Raw genomic sequence first — 21,314 nt, 5'->3', positions numbered from 1 at the left:
GCCTCACTCCAACCGAACCCCCCTTTAACTGCAGTGGCCAGAAGTGTACATATGTTGCAGCTACAACAGGAGTTATACACCCCGTCATACCACCCTGTCAAGCAACCTGGGGCTTAATTCCTCCTGCGGCATGTGTATACCTTTGGCTGCTGCCTCAGCTGCTAAAAGGGGTAGGGTTTGGGGGTGGTAAATACGTGACTCAAACGCAAGGTTTTACCACCAACTTTGTGTGAATGAGCCCTAAGGGTGAGACTGCCGAATGCAATAAGGACTCATTCGCTCAGGTGCTGCTCCCCTGAAAAGCGATCAGAGTGTTTTTAACAGGTGGTGAGGAGGCGATATGTTGCCTCCTCACCACCGGATTTAAACCCATGATTGCCGTGCAATGCATGCAATTACAACATGGTAGTATGGTAATTAGAGATTTAAATCAGGTGTGAGGAAGCGACACTGGGCGACACTTGGCCTGATGATCTTTGATTTCGTCCAGGTTGTTCAGGTAGATCTCTTTAAAGTTGCCTATCTCTGCCATAGGCTGACATAACATGCTTCACTACTCAAGCATCAAGCGATTATGTCTAAAATGTGTGGTTCTGTTTCAGTATGATTATTGGGTTTTTAGAAATAAACAAGAGAGATTACATAAGCAACTTGTTAATTCGCCTTAGAAAATGGGTGATTACCACCAACATTCATTAAAGCGGGGTTCCACCCTAAAGTGGAACTTCCGCTGATCAGAACCCTCCCCCCCTCCGGTGTCACAATTGGCACCTTTCAGGGGGGAGGGGGGTGGAGATACCTGTCAAAGACAGGTATTTACACCCACTTCCGGGCATAGACTCCCGTGGGAGTCTATGCCTCTTCCTGTCCTGCCGCGCTGTCTGCTGGGACACACACGGGTCCCAGAGACAGCGCGGACAATTCCTATTGCGGTGCGCGACTCGCGCATGCGCAGTAGGGAACCGGGCAGTCAAGCCGCAATGTTTCACTTCCCAATTCCCTGACAGAGGATGGCGGCGGGGGCAGCAGCGAGACGAGCGATCGCTCGTCATCTGCAGCCGACATCGCTGGACCCTGGGACAGGTAAGTGTGATTTTATTAAAAGTCAGCAGCTGCAATATTAGTAGCTGCTGGCTTTTAATTATTATTTTTTTTTTATTATTTAATTTTTTTTTTTTTTTTTTTAGGTGCAGAACCACTTTAAGCAGATGGACCACCCTACTCAGTTTGCATTTCAAAGTGAAGGAAAACCATTGCACAGAGTAGGCAAGTATGACTTATTTAAAAAAAATTCAACGTTTACATTCACAAGGGTTTTGTGCAGGGAATCAGCACCTGAACCCAGAGAAGCTGGCAGCTGATAGACTGGGGTAATATAAGGCATTACAATTACATTAAAAGTTTACCAGTATTGTGCATTATATTTAAATAATGTATATATCCATAAAAAAAAAAAAAAAAAAAAGAAGAAGAAGGTCTTAGGCCACTTTCACACAGGACGGATCCATGATGATCCGCCCCGTGAACATCCACTTGCTCGCTCAGTTGATCTCCGCTCTCCTCTATGGGGGATCGGATGAACACGGACTGTCTGTCCGTGTTCATCCGATCCACTCTGCAGATGGATAGAAAAATACGATTTTCCTCTGTCTGCAGAATCGGACCATAGCAGAGACAGATGATATCGGGCGTTATCGGATGACACCTGTTATCTCATAGGGATGCATGCATGTCCGTATTTCATCCGAAAACGGATGGATGAAATACGGACATATGGTCCGCATGTGGGAAAGGGGCCTTAGCCTTTTGTACTGCTCTGATAAAAAAATATTTATATGCCACCCCCCCCCCCCCCCCTTTCAACCTTCATGTAGCTTCATGTCCGACTTCCAGTTAAAGAAGCTTGTTTGGCTGTACTTCTGTAGATTGCAGCAGTGCAGTTCGTTCTGCACTTCTGTGACACGTTTTCAGACTGCTGTCGGCTAGCGTCACAGAGCCAGTCGAGGCTAGGGCAAGATCACGACAATGAAATTGGGATCCGCATACATGCCTGGACCAGCACCTGGCTCAGCCTCCCAGCGAGAATAAAAATTGTCTTTTTGATAACTTTACATAATTATACACCATGCTTTTTGTGAGATTTTCAAATCATTTAAAATCAAAATAAAATTGGTCAATGGATTATAAAAATTGTTAGTTGCAGCCCTAGCTAGATCTTCACAGAAGTGGCTTTTCTTACGTTTAGTAAAGTATAAAATGACATACTCAGAGACCCCTCTGTCGTTAAAGCTAGTGACAGAGAAGCAGGATAAATTGGAGTATTCTGAGAGAGAAGGTAAGGCCTGCTGAAAAGAGACCAAAGTCATCTCCTAGTAGACTGAGTACATCTGTGTATGACGTTCTTCGGGGCCAGTTTGGTGCAATGAGAATCACCAGTTCCTTCTCTTGCTCTATTTTACTGAGCAGTAGAGGCAAAATTCACACTGAAAGAAAAGGCATAGATTAGCCTAAACAGACCAGGGAACGATCAAGGCATCAAATGCCAATACTAGGGTCCTCACCACAAACGGGCAATTTATTGTTGAATCTGCAGGCCAGGACAAGAAAGAACCCCCCCCCCCCCCCATCATATCAGGATGAAGACGTTGGGGCGAAAATCTCATTATCTGTCCAGGAAATTATGCCTGAGGTAACCTGCCTTTCAATTGTCCCCTCCATGAAGATTGTTTTTTCCATATCACTGGAGGGTGATAACAGAAACCTAATTCCCCCATTGTCAATCCTGGGTTGGAAATCCATAATGCTAGGTATAATTCCTTGCTTAGCTAGATAGAAAAGCATGGTTCCATGGCAACAAGCTATTGCGTTGGAGAGGTCCTACCCAATCTAAGAACAAGAGCAGATGCCCACCAATCACTTGTATATGGTTGCAGTCTTGCAGCCAACGTCCACTATCTAATGGACTAAGAAAAAAAAAAAAAAAAAAAAAAAAAAGAAGTGGGTATAGTTAAAAGAGCAACTGCGAATTGAAGACTTAAAGTGTTATATTTATTACTGACTTGTCTCGGTTTAAACTAGAGATCTAATGAAGTCCCACAATACAATTTCTTCACATATAAAATCATACTAACTGAATAGTCAGACTTTTTTTAAATTAATATCACAATTAGTTATTAATTTCAGTATTGAGAAGGATATTGAAATAGTCATAATGGTTGCTTAACAAGGTCTACCGAAGAGTCTCCTGACAATTAAACACAGGAAGCAATGCTGGAATACCTTGCTAAACCAGATATTCATGCTTAGATTTTGATCACCCTGCCTACTGTTATGAGCAAAGCCACCCTCCCATTTTGTCATAAACTAACTGAAAAAAATTTATAGCAAGGTCAGTGGTACCAAGCTCCACAATTTTGCAATGTTTGCTTACCATAAACACTTGAAACATATTCAAATTCCTTTTCTAGAGTTCAAAGTGCCCTTGATAAAAAAAAAAAAGTTCCAGAACAGTTACATGCTTACCTTGAAATCTATTTCATTCTCTTTGCAGCAGGAAATACAGCTTACTAGCAGCACAACCAAAGCGATGAAACTGCAGACAGAAAGCAACACCGGGAACAAGGGAACTTGACTGCTTGCAACTTCTGGAAGTGAAGCAAAAATAAAGCGAATGTTAGCGATTATGACAGCAGTTTATATTCTAGTAAATAACTGATGGCATGTCCATTAACAGCAAAAAAATAAATAAAGCCCGTCATGATTATACCACACTACAGGTGTGGAAGGATTTTGTGAATGAAACCATAATACAATAATTACTGGGAACGTACAGCATCTTGCAAAATTACATCACACATAAAAGGATCACTAAAGTGAACTGCAGCAAAAAAAAAATAAAAAAAAAAAAAAAAAACCACCACCACAGGGATACATGTCCTTGCTTTGTTTATGCAGCTGGCAGAAATACATAAACCGCAGCACAAGGATAACTGTACTTTAAAACACAATTTTTATTAATCCAGCAATACCAAAAGAAATTAACTAGGTTTGCACAGATAGATACCAATATCGGTGCCCATACCAAGCATTTGTACGAGACTTGAAGTTGCTCAGATACTTGACCCAATACCTGCGTCCTCGGCGTAGCAGGTGGGCCGGGCAGCCTCACAGGTGATCGGTGCTTGTAACTGCCTGCACCGATCTCCCTGTATACCTTTAAATAAAGCAGCTGACAGCCGCTTCTCCTCTCCCTCCCGCAGCTGTTTTATTGAAAGGTATACAGGGAGTTTGGTGCTTGTAACTGCCAGCACCGATTGTCCCCGACTGTCCCCAGTGTCCTCCGGCTTCCCAGGTGTGTTCTGTTCCCCCTCTGTGCTCCTGGTGTCCTCCTCCAATCCCACCTGTCCTGAATGTGTCAGGATGGAGTGGAGGAAGGAGCCGGTAAATGTTATTTACCAGCTCCTTCCTTTTCTGAATGAACAGAGGCAGTGATCACCGCCTCTGTCCATTCATAACTGAGCATTGTAAACTGCCATGCTTCAATTTATGAAAACCGTCTCCTGTCCATTCATCTTCGGCGCAGCTGTGGTTGCAGGGAAAGGGACAAGGGGAATCTGTGTCCTCAGTCTTTCCCCGTTTCAAAAGGGGAGATTGCGAGGGTCTGTTTAGACCCATGTCTTCTCAAAGCACCCCCCCCAAAAGGGCTGATAAAAAATAAGAATCTGAAAAGGTTAGATTATAAAAATACAACAAACACCGACACCGTCCACTATGCCACCACCCCCCCCCCCCCCCACAAAAAATAAATAAAAAAACAGAAGGCATCTCACTGCCCAGGAGATTGCTAATCACTTCAATGAGGATTTATACAATTCGTGATGAAATATCCACTCTTCAGGTATCTCTCCAAGTTATGGAAAAAAGGAAGAAACCGCGCTAGACCTAATTAAAAATATATGCATGAAAAACAAATTTCTAGGCCGCTGCTCAACCGTGGGATGCACACACAAAAAACATAGAAAGCAAATATAGAGCTGCGCCAATAAACATTACATCTATTAAACTATACCAATTATCATTCATTAATATTATAACTGGCAGAAAGTCCTTCACTTATTTTGCATAATGAAAGTCCACACTCTTAGGGCTTAATATAAATTGCACCACGGTGGCTCCACACATGTATATAAAAGAAAGTGCCTGACCACCTAAATAAGATTGCGCTCACCAGATGGTAAAGCGTAAGGAGCGTTTAAGATAAATCCAACCGCAACCTCGCTTATACCAGGTGTCTTTACTCTCCCAGGGGCGAGACTTCATACATGGCAAGCCGCTACAGTGATTCGCAATACTGTACTTTACACTCTGGGCGGTCTTTCTTTTGAGCATACCCATTGTCAGTAAATCCCTTTCCAAAGCTTGCCACATCTCCAAACTACGTCCCTTCCTAACCAATTTAACCACAAAGCTCCCGATTCACTCCCTGGTTATCTCTCACCTCAACTACTCCAACTCCCTCCTCATTGGCTTACCTTTAAATAGACTATCCCCCTTTCAGTCCATATTGAATGCTGTAACCAGACTCATCCACCTTACAAACCGCTCAGTGTCTGCTACCCCTTGCCCAATGAATTAAATTCAAAATACTAACAATAAATTACAAAGCCATCCCAGCTACATTACTAGCCTAGTGTCAAAATGCATCAATAATAGAAACACACACACACACACACACACACACACACACTACAAAAAAAAAAAAGAAAGAAAAAATAAGTATAGGCACTTGTATACGGTCTTAAAAAAGTGGCATCGGTGCAACCCCATCTGTAACAACTGCTTTACCTGTCTTCTCTTATTTTACAGAGCCAGGGCAGTGTGGACATTGCTCTGTGTACATTTAGTATGTTCTACACCAATTCACAGTTGTATAAGTACAGCGTAAGGTGCAGTGTGCCTGCAGAGAACAGGACGATGCATTTGGATGCACATTTTACTTTTTAAAAGCGATCTAGAATCCCATCAGACAGGATAGGCAGTACTGGAGGAAATTTGGAGAACATCTCTTCTTGCAATTCAGTTCTCTAACAATTCAATCAATGCAATAGAGCAGAGGTCTCCAAACCTTTCAAACAAAAGGCCTTCAGACTTGAGAAGGTCTGGCTTGTTACCAGTAGGGGTAGAAAATGCCCTGTGCCCAGCATCAGCGAGTATAAATATGGAGCATGGTTGGTGGTCAACAGGAGTTCCCCCATCCTTGGCATTAGTGGGAGGAACAGTACCCCAAGTGACAGATAAGGCCTAGGCAAAGGGCTGCAGTTTGGAGACCCCTGCAATAGAGTATAGCAAACCATTAACCAAATTGCTATAGACACCAAACAAAATGGTGGGAATTTATGGAAACTGGAGCAGACCGAATCTAAAGCAACATGCAATAGTAACCAGATTATAACTTGAGCTTTTTCATTTAAGCTTTGAAAATGAAAACTAGAAGCCGATTGGTTGCCAAACACAGCTGCATCAGATTACGACTTGAGCAGACACAAAGTGACATTAAACCTTCACATTCTTACATGGTTTTTACACAGAGCAGCCCCAATCCTCCTCATCTCTGTATCACCCGAGGCCAGTCACTTCACTGGGTATATGTAAGGGTTTACAAACACTTTTTGGAAAAAAATAAAAAAAAAAAAAATAAAAAAAAAATAAACCCTTAAGGCTTTAGAACCACCTTTAGCTGTCCATAGATGGATCGAAATTATGCCAGTTTAGCAGGGACTTGACAAATTTTGATCCATGTGTGGCTGTGCCTGTTCAAAAGTCAATCGTTAGATGAACTTCTGCTGAACTGCTGTTGGGAAATGTTCTAAATCAGCCGGCTGCAGCCACTGATTAGTGTATTCTGACAGCAGAGGAGTCCCTCCTGTCAGAACAAAATGTTCCAGCAGGTATGATTCCTCTAGCCATCCTGATTGTGTGGATGGAGGATTCCATTTGTTTTGTTTTTTCGTTAAGCTAGCTGGTTGAAGAGAGAAAAAAAAAAAAAAAAAGAGACAAACTCATTTAACAGATTCCCCTCAATGAATTAAACAAGCAGCTGAACTACAGAACAGTGCAGACATGATGAACGTAAAAGAAAAACAATGGCCCAAGCTCGGGATGAAAGATGTTACAGCACAGGGAGAGAAATGGCAGAGGCGAGATGAGATGATGAGATCTGCAAAGTTGCTTGAAGGAGAGAGAACATTTTATGAGACAGCACTCATTAGCTAGGATTCCATTTCTTCAAACACCTAGTCAATTTACATCTTACACAGGGTTAACCTGGCCATACACGAGCAGATTGTTAAACAAATGTCCAATTAAAATTAATAGAAAAATGGTCAGTAAATTTTATGTTTTTGCTGCATTTTCTGAAGGTGCAACAAAAGTCCTGCATGCTGCATTTTTGTAATGCTTTCAAGAAATGTAGCAAACACGCAACCTAATAGGACTCAATGGGACTGCAGCTAAATTGCACAAAAAAGGAGCATAAAACTGTGCTGCTGCTAAACTACAGCACACCAGAGTGAACCGAAAATCGAATGTTCTTAAAACATCTTTGCAAAAAAATAAAAAAATCTGTCTGGCCAGCTTTAACCACTTGACTACGAGCCTTAATACCCCTTCACTACCAGGCAGTTTTTAGTGCTATGAGAGTTTGACTATTACTTATATATTTTTTTGAGACACGTAGGAGCTCTCTTGTCATTTAAAAACTAAAATTTTTCTTACTACCAAAAAGGAGAAAAGAAACCCATTGTAAAAAAACGGTTTCCTATATAACATAAAAATTCCAGACTAGTATGAAAACCCCGAAAATTACCTTTTGATAAGCAGTCCCAATATAATTATTCCTTGCTACAATTTTTTTGGAAAGGAAGAAACATGCGCGTACTGAAGGGGTTGAAAGGTGGTGCAATAGATACATTCATACACAGAGCAAAGAGCAAGTGAAGGGATTAATGTAATGGTCACATACAGTGGCATCATGTAGATAAAGCGGTTATTGTTCAGCTGGACTGGATAAGGGAGGTGAAGGGTTAACTCACAAGTCACTAAGGACAGTATGAGTAAAAGAGGTTGGGGGGTGGTTTGGTAACTGCAACAGAATGCAGGGATCAGCAGCTGCCAATCCATTCATTCTGTGTCTATTCATAAGTACTGAACTCTTCTTCCCTGTAAAAGGGGAGGGGAGGGATCAGCATGGTCTATAGACTGATGACCCAATCACATGGTTACCCAGTCCCTCGGATCTGCTGGGTATTGGGTCTATGTGTCTAAAGATGGCCCGGTACACAATGATCACCAGGTAGATCAGCTGCTTGACTGCCAGTCATCCAGTGCTGTTCATAAAGGGCACCTGATCGGTCGCTGAAAAAAGTACATTGGTGCAAAAGTGGTTAAAGACCCTTCCTGCCCCCAAGTGACCGAGATGGGCCTATTTACCCAAGCACAGTCCCATCCAGCGAGTCACATGCTCCTTAATTCCCAAAAGGATCAGGTAATCACTTAGCAACCAGGCAAAAAAAAATAAAAAAATAATAATATTAGAAAGCAGATATTAAGACAAGTTGTCAAGGATCATGCCTACAGAAACTTGCTGACTGGAGCGAGAGCCTTGCCTAGTGAAGGAAGAATACAGGGAAGGTAAAAGAACTGAGAAACATTTATCACAGCCTGCAATGCTACCAGCTACCACTACAGGAAGACTACCAAAATCTAGCTGGCTGGACACACACAGACAGATACTAATCTTACATCTAGAGTAGACTGGTTGGTGCACAATATTCATTTTTTTTCTGTTCAACTCAGTGTGTTAAACAGAAAAAGTCAGCGACATTATTATAGCGATCCCCCCTTGGCAAGCTGTTGTGTTCTGACAGGGGGATGCCCTGTCCCCAGAATACTACGATCAGCGCTCTCCACCATTGGCTGAGAAAGCCGATTAGGAGCCGCTGGTTTTCCTGCATGCTCGGCCAGCTTCTGTTGGAAGCAGCTGGCTTACACATGGGCTGACTGTCGGATGGTTATTATTGAACCAGCATTGGCTGGCATTAAGGGTTTTATAAGAATCCAGCGATTCCCACACACTTCTGAGATTCCCCAAGCTATCCTGCATGATAGAGTCTTTGAGTCCCCACTTTTCCCACCTGCCTCTCCAGATACAGACAAAATACATGTCAAGTAGTTCTAAAATGACAGACGTGAAAATATGACCAATGCATATCCCTCTACAGTGGTGTGCTTGTATCAATTAAGAGCACTAAGCGTAAGTACTGCCTGCTGCTTCATTTCCTCTGCTATCTACATGAATCTGACAAGTTTTCCTGACACTAAGAGGGAAGGAAAAAAAAAATAAAATAAAAAAAAGGGAAGGTGGTGACAGGGAGGAACCTCCAGCCGATTGGCAGCCTCAGCTCTGCATGCTGTGTGAAGAGAGGAAAATTGTCCCTTCCCTCCAATCAGCTCTCACTGAGCTTTGCAGAGTGTCATTTTCAGCTCTCTACCCGCCGCTTTCTGAAAGCTCAGACAAGATGTATAAACTCTACTCTTTGAAGGGATGTAGAGAAGATTAAGTTGCAGATAAAAAGGTACAACGTGTGTAGGAGCATTGGTTTCATCTCTGTCATCACCTGAGGCTGGTCATTTCATTGGGTATATGTAAGGGTTTTACAAACCAAACCACCAGATTAATACATCCCTAAAATATTTTCCATAAATATTTTTGGACAAATATTTTAGGGTTTACAGGATGCAACACATGTATCTGGATGCTTTACAGTAGTCCTAGTGGCAAAGGAAAAAAAATAAAAAATAAAAATGCATTCGATTAGAACATATCACACTGGATTGTGTTGACATCATATTAGGCAGATCACATTCCAGAGGTGGAGTAGCAAAAAAGAAGAGCAAGAGTAGAGGGGGGGAAAAAAAAAAGGGAAAGATAAAAGGAGGTGGTGGGACGGTTTAGCAGATGACAGGTAAGAATCGCCTAATAAAGGTAAATGACCCACAAATCTCTAACTGCCTTTGAAGTAGAACTAAAGACAATACCTTTTTCTCAAGTTTGGGGTAGAGTGGAGGTGGATTAGAAGTTAGCACACCTGTTTTTGTGGCCATCGCTGCCCGAGCCCGTCTGTGTGCCCCGTTTATCATTATAACCAATAGTGTAAGTAACAGAAAATCACAAGTTTCGGGACGTCACCAGAACAGGAATAGAAGAAAAAAGTCTTCCAATAGGGACACTAGTTTTGGCGATTCCCTCAGTTTCCTGTTTTTACTTGACTTCCCATCTCCTAGCCAAATCGGCCCAATGGGGACACAGATAGCGATAAAAAGTGACAGGTGTTATGACCCTCCCTTACGCTAAATAGGAAAAATAACAAACACACACACACACGTTTTGCTGCACGTTCTACATTAAAATTTGGCCATACTGTCTAAGCTTTAGGGCCGGTTCACACAGCGAGGCGCGGCGAGGCGTCTCCGACTTACCTCGCCGCGACCTGCGGGGAGCTCAGCGGCGACTTGCAGAGGACTTCTGTATAGAAGTCAATGCAAGTCGCCCCCGAAGTCGCCCCGAAGTAGTACAGGAACCTTTTTTCTGAGTCGGAGCGACTCGAGTCGCTCCTCTCAGAACGGTTCCATTGTACAGAACGGGGGCGACTTGCGGGAGCGAGGCGAGGCGAGCCGTGTCGCCTCGCTGTGTGAACCGGCCCTAGGCTCAGAATTTAACCTCGGACAGCTCGGTTACATTTTCCCAACTGCCTGTTTTTGTAGCCATTAGAAAGTACAGTGGCAAAAAAAAAAAAAAAAAAAAAAAAAAAAAGTATTTAGATCCCCTGCTGATTTTGTACGTTTAGACTGATCATTTTTGTTAGTGGACAATTTTAATTGTAGATTTTTAACAGTGAGACAGAACAAAAATATCCTGAAAAACGCATTTCAAAAAAGTAATAAATTGATTTGCATTTTAACCACTTAAGGACCGGAAGGATTTGCCCCTTAATGACCAGGCCATTTTTTGCGATACCGCGATTCAACCGTCAACTGTGCAATCATGAGATTCTGTACCCAAAAATTTAGGTCTTTTTTCCCCCCCACAAATAGAGCTTTTTTTGGTGGTATTTGATCACCTGTGGTTTTTACCGTTTGCGTTATAAACAAAAAATAATAAAAAAAAAAAGTGTAAATTTTTAAAATATAAATAAATAAGTTTGCTATAAATGCATAAACTTTTTAAAAAACTATTTTTTCATCAGTTTAGGCCGATATATATTCTTCTACATATTTTTGACCAAACACAATAAGTGTATATTGGATTGCACAAAAGTTATAGCGTCTACAAAAATAGGAAATTTATGGCATTTTTAATTTATTTTACTAGTAATGACGGCAATTTGCGATTTTTAGCAGGACAGATTGAACATGTGACACGTTTTTTGGGACCATTGACATGTATACAGCAATTAGAGCTAAAAAAAAAAAAAAAAAAAAAAAAAAAAAAATTATAAAGCCAGATTACTGTATACATGTCACTGGCAGGGAAGGGATTAACACTACGGGGCGATCAAGGGGTTAAATATGTTATCTAGTGAGCATTTCTAAACTGTGGGGGGTGGGACTGCCTGGAAAGGAGGAGACTGATCGCAGAGTTCCCAATCCATAGGAACAACAGATCGGTCTCCCCTCTCCTGACAGAATGGAAACCTATTTACATTGACGGCGCTCAGTTTCGTCTGTCGGGAGCGATTGCGGGTGGCTTGCGGGCATCGCACACGCGCCCCCTAGAGGTCTTAAAGCGGCCGGTGTACAGATATGGCAATCCACCCAGGGGAGCAAACCTGCCGCAGTATAACTGCAGCGGCTGGTCCTTAAGTGGTTGATGAGTGAATGAAGTTTTTGATCCCCTATCAGCAAGATTTCTGTCTCCATGGTGTCTTCCATACAGGTAACGAGCTAAGGTGAGGAGCGCTCTCTGACCCCTGGTTCACACCTATGCATTTTTAGTGCATTTTGCACTACAGTCTATTTAACATTGTTTCCTATGGAACTCGTTCTGTAGTGCAAATCTGCAAAATGCAAACACATGGGTGTGAACCAGGCCTTAGACCCCTTTCACACGGAGGCAGTTTTCAGGTGCTTCAGCGATGGGAATAGCACCTGAAAATTGGCTCCCATTCATGCAATGGGAGCTTTCACACCGGGGCAGTGCGCTTACGGGACATTATAAAAAGTCCTGTAAGCAGCATCTTTAGGTTGGTTTGGGAGCGCTGTATACAGCACTTCCAAAATGTCCCTGCCCATTGCAACGAATGGGTAGTGCTTCCAAAAGAACCTAAAAAGCTATTCGGAAGCACCACAACAGGGGAGTTTTTAACCCCTTTTTTGGGGTTAAAAGTGCCCTGCTAGCGGCCGAAAAGCGACGCTTAAACAGCCGGAGCTTTCAGTCTGAAAGCAGCCTTAAAGGCAGTGCTCCTAATCTCAGCTTGTTAGCTGTAATAAAAACACCTGTGCAAAGAAGCAATCAGATGCCGATCTCTCCACCATGGGCAGGACCATAGAGATGTCCAAGGATGTCAGGGACAAGATTGTAGACCTACACAAGGCTGGAATGGGCTACAAGACCCTCGCCAAGCAGCTTGGCGAGATTGTGACAACCGTTGGTGTGATTATTCGCAAATGGAAGAAACACAATTCTCCCTTGGTCTGGGGCTCCATGCATGATCAATGATCATGAGAACAATGAGGAATCAGCTCAGAACTACACAGAAAAATCTTGTTAATGATCTCAAGACAGTCCCCAATAAAACACATTTTTTCTTCCATGGTCCCCAAGAAAAACAATTGGCAACACACTACGCTGTAAAGGACTGAAATCCTGAAGCGCCCGCAAGGTCCGCCTGCTTAAGAAAGCACATGTACAGACCCGTCTCATGGGTCTTCCAGCATGACAATGACCCAAAACACATGGCAAAAGAAACAAAGGAGTGGCTCAAGAAGAAGCACATTAAGGTCCTGGAGTAGCCTGGCCAGTCACCAGACCTTAATCCCAGAGAAAATATGTAGAGGGAGCTGAAGGTCCAAGTTACCAAACCTCCGTTTCAAAACCTTAATGACTTGGAGAAGATCTGCAAAGAGGAGTGGGAGAAAATCCCTCCCGAGTTGTGCAAACCTGGTGGCCAACTACAAGAAACTACTGACCTCTAATTGCCAACAAGGGTTTTACCACCAAGTCGTGTTTTGCGATACTACTCATTTAACTCATTAAAATTCAATTTTATTAATTTTTTTTAAATGAGTTTCTGGATTTGTTATTGTTTCTCACTGTTATAATAATCCTACCATTAAAATGAATGACTGATCATGTGTCAGTGGGCAAACGTACTGTACTTAATCAGCAGGGGATCAAGTACTGTTTCCCCTCTCACTCTATGTTATCAGGGTGAAGTGATGCTTAGCAACCAGGTTTCAAAAGTATGGGGTTCTGAGTGTAGTCTAGACAAGGGGACCCCCCCCCCCCCCCCAGAGGTTTCCTGGGATTCCTTGAGCAACGTCTACCTCTAAGTCCCCACTGATATCATTGATCTTTTTAGCGATGTGTGAGGGGGTAATTCCTCCAAATGACCACAAATGTAAGGAGCATTCTTTCCACTGACCATTACACTAATGTATCATGAGTTGTAGATAGTCATTTTTAGAAGGGGTTCCCTTTGAGACCAGAACTTTATTTTAAGGGTTCTTTATGCTGAAAAAGGTTAAGAACATCTCATCTAGGCACTCTTCCAGGGTTCCTGAAATACTGGGCAGGGCCATCGTGTGTAGAAAGATTGCCTGCTCTGGAGAATTTTTTTGAAACGCAGTGTTAAATACCAGATGCCTGTATTGCTCTGCTGTACAGGGGACTTCAATAGGCTTAAACCAAGGCTGGGTTCACACTGGTGTGATGCGGGAAGCCTGCGAATCCAGTGCAGGTTCCCACATCGCACAGTGGTTCATACCGAGATCTGCGAACCGATGGGGATGTAAAGTTAAGGACACCCCCAGATCGGTTCGCAGATCGCAGTGCAAACTAAAATGGTGCAGGAATCTGATCACGACGCAATCCATTACCAGCGTGGACCAAAAAAAAAAAAAGGGGTTCTGTACCATTTTGTTGCAATGTAATGCGATTTGAGCCATACAGTTTGTATGGCTGAAATTGCAATGCACGGACATCAAATGTGATCTGCACGACAATGCGGTGTGAATCGCATCCGATACCAGTCATCGCACAAGCGTGAACCAGGACTAAGACTAGGAGAGGGAGAAGCAGCACAAGGAGCAGTTCAGCTGTGCAAACCACATGCTGACAGGAGGAGAAAGCAGAATGATAGGGAAATGAGCTCAGCAGCGTGGTGTTCCCTTCTTTCACTGTCCAGTCACAGGCTGGGGGGAAGGACTAGACTTAAAAGGTTGGGTTCACACAGAGCAGATCCGCTGGACAGACTCCACTAGCTCAGTGGGGGATCACTCCAGTGATCTCCGCTGAGCAGGTGGGTGACAGGTCAGTCTCTGCTCACTGTGCAGGAATGGATCTGTCAGAGCTCCACTGTTCTCTATGTGGAGAATGGAGGAAAAACGGACAGCCTGTCAGTTTTCATCCGATCCACTGGATGGATGGCGAAACATATCGCCGTCTGTTTTGAGCGGATCTTGTCAGGTCAGATGGCAGGCGGGCGTCAGCGCACACATATCCCCTGACATCCGCCTGCCCGGGCCGATCAAGTGAAAGGGGCCCAAGTGTTAAGAGAAAACCAGATGTTCTACCCTGCTGCACAGAGCTGTGTAAATCTAAGGCCTAGTTGGATAGAAATACAAATCCTTAGGCAGGTTAAAAAAAAATAAAAAATAAAAATAAAAATAAAAAACTTGCCTCAAGTTCTGCTTTCAGTGCTATTTTGGTCTTGGCATTGCAGTAGAACATTACACAGGAAAGAAATCTAAATATAGAGATGACGAATGATTATACGTCGGTGATTTCAAAGCAGATGCAATGCTAATTTACATGTAAATCTGCCTTACAATTGCTGTTTTTTTACATTAAGGGTAAACGTCAACCTGGGCAACTCAGAATAAATATGAAACCAAATGCATTATTGGTGAAGGTTTATGAGCATGGAGAAAAAAAACGCTCCAAACACTGAAGCTCAAAAGACACTAAGGACTCATGCACACTGCATCTCAAAGAAGCTCAAAAAAGCTGCTCCTACAAGCTCTTTAGCTCTCATTTTTTCTGCCCGAAAACTACCCTCCACGTTAGCTCTTTACAGGCAGAACCAGCAGGAAAAAAAAAAAAAAAAAAAAAAAAAAAAGACACCGAAGTGCCCAAAAACACATGAAAAAAATAAATAAAAAAATATGAGCAGGAGGGTTTGTGGGGAAAAAAAAAAATAAAAATGCTTAGGCCTCATACACACGGATGTTTAAAAAAAAAAATAAATAAAAAAAACCACCTGCCTGTAAAGCTAGTAACACCACCTGGGAAAAAAGCAGCGTTAAAAACGCAATTTTATTAGGCATCAATTCACGTTTAACAATTTAAGCGTTAACGCTAAGGGGCATAAAAAAAAAAAACACAAAAAGAAACAAAAAAAAAAAAAAACACACACTAGTGTGCATGAATCCTAATGGCCGTACACACGTTCTGAAAATCGGGCAAAAAATAACGTTTGACATGATTGTACGATAAATCGGATTGGTGATCCAAAGCTTTAGAGAGCCGATCATGACAGTTCTTCTGATATTATTTTATCGGATATGCACTAAAAATTTTCTTGAAGGACACCAGATCATAGGATTTTGGTTTAATACATTTGTCTGAAAATACAATACAAATACACAACACTTCCGATTTTTCATTCTGTCGTACGAGAATTTTCGGACCTTTAATAAACACTTCAGGTTCGATATACGACTAGCATGCAAAGAGAAAAAATAAAAAATAAATGATGATCGGTCATCCGATTTTCGGATTGTATGTAGGGGGCTTTAGGCTTTTGAGCTTTTTTTTTTTTTTTCTGCCTGGAAAAATCACCTCCATGTTAGTCAATGTGTATATCACACTATGGCTTTTTCAGGAGTTTTACAGGCATATGCTCTTACAGGCTGAGAAAACCCCACCAAACTCGTGTTTTTGAGAGGATCTTTTGAAAAGAAAAGATACCCAATTGCCTGAAAAAGCGCAGAAACACGGAAAAAATAAATAAAATAAAATGCTTATGAAAGCTTAACCACTTGCACTTTTACCACCTTCCTGCCCAGGGCAATTTTCAGCTTTCCGTGCTGTCACACTTTGAATGATAATTGCGCGGTCACACAACAGTACCCAAATTAAATTTTTATCTTTTTTTTCACACAAATAGAGCTTTTATTTGGTGGTATTTAATCACTGCTGGGATTTTTTTTAATTATTTTAAGCAAAGAAAAAAAAATAAAAAATAAATAAAAGAAGTTTTAGTCTGTCAGTAAATTTTGCAAGTAATTTTTCTCCACTGATGTATGCTGAGGCACCGATATGCCACACTGATGGGCACTGATAAGTGGCACTGAAAAGGCACTGCTGGGGCTATACTTTAATCAGTGCCGCGATCATCATCTGTATGTCTCCTCTGCGAAGAGATGCTGCTGATCAGCTCTCCTCGCCACACACTGCGTCAGTGTGAGCCAAAGAGACGAAACACGGTACTTCCTTGTTTACATGTGACCAGCTATAATTGGAGTTGGACACAGCCGATAACAAGGGAAAAGAGCCGCGTCATTAGCTCTTTACTGAGATTGGGGTCACACTATGTCTGAAGAATACGACGCGGGAGAACGGTGGTTCTGGGGCGCCGTCATATGACGGCGTCCCACAACGCACGCATATACAGCCCTCTTTACTATACGGTGGGCAGGAAATGATTAAAGGAGCTCAAAAGAAGCTCAACACAAGAGCACAAAAAAGTACAAGCTTCTTCAAGCTGAAATAAAAGCTCAAATGCCTGTAAAAGCAGCATTTTTTTTTTGGACCTGCAGTGTGCATGAGCCCTAAGGCCGTGTTCACACTGGTGCGACAAATGCTCTGACATTGGGAGCTGATGTCGCATGACATGTGAAAATCAATGGTTCCTTAACTGGTCTGACACAAATCGGTCCGACTTTGAAAATGCTCCCTGCACTACTTTGGTCTGACTTTGATCTTACTTCAGCCCATTGAATATCATTGAATTCGGATCGCCTTCTTGCCTGACCTGACTTTGACAATGCGACTTGTGCTCGGATGATCCTGAGGGGGAACTGAACGCCAAATTTTAAATGAAAAAAAAAAAAAAAAAAAAAAAAAAACACAACAACACACACACACACATGGCCCTTTAAGAGGTATGGGCGGAAGTGACATTTTGACGTCGCATCCACCCTGCTATTTTATGAAGATGGGTGGGGGCCATCTTGCCCTCCATACCCAGCCACGAATAGGACCCGATTACCTCCGCCGCTACCGACGGCTCCGGTAAGTAGCGGAGGGAGTGGGAGAGAGGCGGGGGGCCCCTCTCCTGCCTCCGATAATGCTGATCTCGTGGCGAATCCACAGCAGAGACCACCATTATCGTTAACTGAACCGCCGCCCGAAGAGATGGATACCCCAGTTGTAGCAGCAGGTTCTGCAATTACCGAGATATCCCTCTTCAAAGTCAGTATGTATATAGTCGTGCGGTGGTCGGTAAGATATTAAATAGCGATTTAAGTTGACTTGATTTAAATCAACTCCACCCTGTGTAAGTGCAATATGTTATTTTAAATAGCAGTTTTTTTGCATAGTACACTATGAAGTTTCTCCCTTCTTGAAATCTCCTTGCACTGGTGAGCACTCGCAGCAGGAATGTATGATACTTTGACATCCAGGAATCCATATATCACTAAGAGGGAGCGTCCCTACCAGAATTCTCAAGTGCAATAACAGTGTTACAACTGGAAATCAACAGAGCATGCGAGATCCCCATTACCTGGGACCCATTTTTTCTGGCAAGAGCCGCACAATTGCTTTTCTTGTGGGAAGATACCAAGCACTTTTTTTTGGAATCACATAATAGCACCTATGAACTATTTATTTTTTCTATATTTTTTGTGGACTTTGGTTTATAAACATTTTATAGCGATTCATTGGTAGTGCACTTATTTTTTTGTATATGTATTTGGGTTGAGTTGCAGCAACTGTATTTTTACTATATACCAATAAATTTATACAGTGGGGACAAAGTATTCAGACCCCTTTACATTTTTCACCCTTTGTTATATTGCAGCCATTTGCTAAAATCATTTAAGTTATTTTTTCCTCATTAAATGTACACACAGCACCCGATATTGACAGAAAAACACAGAATTGTTGACATTTTTGCAGATTTATTAAAAATGAAAAGCTGAAATATCACATGGTCCCAAGCATTCAGACCCTTTCCTGTGACACTCATATTTAACTCAGGTGCTGTCAATTTCTTCTGATTAGAGCTGAAACAACTAATCCATTCATTTCATAATGGATTAATCGGCCAGTAACATAATGGAGTAAAAAAAAAAAAAAAAACTAAAAAACTAAAAATGAGCCCTTTATAGTACAAAAATAATCACTACTGTAAATATTACTTTCACTGTTCTACAGTAAAAAAAATATGAACCCCCTTCCAGTAGTGATTATTTGCTTTTTTTGTACTATAAAGGGCTAATTTTAGCCTTTTTAACTCCATCATGTTATTAAACGTCTGAGGCCTGGTTCACATCTATATATGTTTATTGGTGCTTTTTGCAGAAACGCACTACAGTTCATTTACATGGTTTCCTATGGGACACGTTCATATCTGTACTTTTTCAGCCGCTGCATATTTGGAAAGGGTCAGGGACTTAATGCAAAACGGTGCTTTTTTTTGGTTCAATATACTTCAATGGCAAAGCTGCAGAAAAGATGGTACAGCGCTCTAACTAAAATAAAATGATTACTAACATATTAAAATTAATTAAAAGTCCAAAGATAGCATTTGTGTATAAAAAGTCCACGTGAGGAATCTTCAGTGGTATACAGTCAGTTCATGCATAAAGTGACTTAGTGCCAAGGGGAGGACCACCACCACCAATGGTAAAATTGGCTGCTCACCTCATTGTATGGACCCTTTAAATTACAGAGGGTTGTATGCACTTAAATATCAATGAATGCTTATCAGCTCATCCAATCGCTGTACTCCTCTCAGACAATATCCAGCCGGTTCACAAACGAAAACACAGCTTTCTCCCATTCAGAGTCAAATAAACTAACACGATCGTGGAATACCCACACTGGATCAGTATATAGCAGTATTCACATTTCCTCAGACCATGTGGATAGAAAGACAGGCCATAGTGCTCTCCATAGAAAAACGTTTTAACGATGAATATACATAAAAAACACACTTACAATAACGAAGCTTCATATGATCGTTAAAATGAACAATGACTGCGGGTGACGTCACGTGATCTCCGTACCGAGCCTTATGCTCGCTTCACGGATCAATTTTCAGATGAAAAATCTGTAACATTTCGCTGAATGAAAGAATTTTTTTTTGAAATTTTCACATCATTTCTGAACAAAAACCATATACACTGTCTGAAAATTCCTTTGACCAAGAAGTTTTCTATTATTCTTAAATTTTCCCGTCACTGTGGTTGAAAATGAACGTCAATTTGACACACTTTTTTTTTTTTTTTTTTTTTTTTTAAGGTTATTAACCGATTAATCGAAACAATCGGCCAACTAATCGATTATGAAAATCGTTAGTTGCAGCCCTACTTCTGATCATCCTTGAGATGGTTCTACACCTTCATTTGAGTCCAGCTGTGTTTGATTATACTGCATTGACTTGATTAGGAAAGCCTCACATTTGTCTATAAAAGACCTTACAGCTCACAGTGCATGTCAGAGCGAATGAGAATGAGGTTAAAAGGGAACTGCCTGAAGAGCTCAGACAGAATTGTGGCAAGGCACATATCTGGCCAAGGTTACAAAAAAAATTTCTGCTGCACTTAAGGTTCCCAAGAGCACAGCGGCCTCCATAATCCTTAAATGGAAGACGTTTGGGATTACCATAACCCTTCCTAGGGCTGGCCATCTGGCCAAACTGGGGAGAATAGCCTTGGTTAGAGAGGTAAAGAAGAACCCAAATACCACAGTGGCTGAGCTCCAGAGACGCAGTCGGGAGATGGGAGAACGTTTTAGAAAGTCAACCATCACTGCAGCCCTCCACCATTCGGGGCTTTATGGCAGAGTGGCCCGACAGAAGCCTCAGTGCAAGACACATGAAAGCCCACATGGAGTTTGCAAAAAAAAAAAAAAAAAAACAAACACATGAAGGACTCAAAGATGATGAGAAATAAGATTCTCTGGTCTGAGGAGACCAAGATAGAACTTTTTTGCCTTAATTCTAAGCGGTATGTGTGGAGAAAACCAGGCACTGCTCATCACCTGTCCAATACAGTCCCAACAGTGAAGCATGGTGGTGGCAGCATCATGCTGTGGGGGTGTTTTTCATATGCAGGGACAGGACAACTGGTTGCAATCGGGGGAAAGATGAATGCGGCCAAGTACAGGGACATCCTGGACGAAAACCTTCTCCAGAGTGCTCAGGACCTCCGACTGGGCCAAAGGTTTACATTCCAACAAGACGATGACCCCAAGCACACAGCTAAAACAAAGGAGTGGCTTCACAACAACTCCATGACTGTTCTTGAATGGCCCATCCAGAGCCCTGACTTAAACCCAATTGAGCATCTCTGGAGAGACCTAAAAATGGCTGTCCACCAACGTTTACCATCCAACCTGACAGAATGGGAGAGAATTTGCAAGGAGGAATGGCAGAGGATCCCCAAATCCAGGTGTGAAAAACTTGTTGCATCTTTCCCTAAAAGATTCATGGCTGTATTAGATCAAAAGGGTGCTTCTACTAAATACTGAGCAAAGGGTCTAAATACTTAGGACCATGTGAGATTTCAGTTTTTCTTTTTTTAATAAATCTGCAAAAATGTCAAAAATTCTGTTTTACTGTCAATATGGGGCGCTGTGTGTACATTGAGGAAAAAAAGTGAACTTAAAGCGGGGTTCCACCCTAAAGTGGAACTTCCGCTCATCAGAACCCTCCCCCCCTCCGGTGTCACATTTGGCACCTTTCAGGGGGGAGGGGGTGCAGATACCTGTCTAAGACAGGTATTTGCACCCACTTCCGGGCATAGAC

General features: G+C 42.1%; 1 protein-coding gene across 1 annotated transcript in view; it reads right to left on the bottom strand.

Annotated features, from left to right (window-relative positions):
• LMTK2 (lemur tyrosine kinase 2) overlaps positions 1 to 21,314 on the bottom strand; it is a 147,231-nt gene that overhangs the window by 96,039 nt on the left and 29,878 nt on the right. The window contains exon 2 of the mRNA XM_077449038.1: positions 3,523 to 3,644. Coding sequence (XP_077305164.1) covers positions 3,523 to 3,644 — 122 coding nt within the window. The remainder of the gene's footprint in view (positions 1 to 3,522; positions 3,645 to 21,314) is intronic.

The sequence above is a fragment of the Lithobates pipiens genome, unplaced genomic scaffold, assembly GCF_037356315.1.
Source record: "Lithobates pipiens isolate NorthernLeopardFrog02 unplaced genomic scaffold, aLitPip1_a1.2 Scaffold_22, whole genome shotgun sequence".
Classification (NCBI taxonomy): Eukaryota; Metazoa; Chordata; class Amphibia; order Anura; family Ranidae; genus Lithobates; species Lithobates pipiens.
Note: the sequence above shows the minus strand (reverse complement) of the source record. Positions and strands in the feature narration are given on the sequence as shown.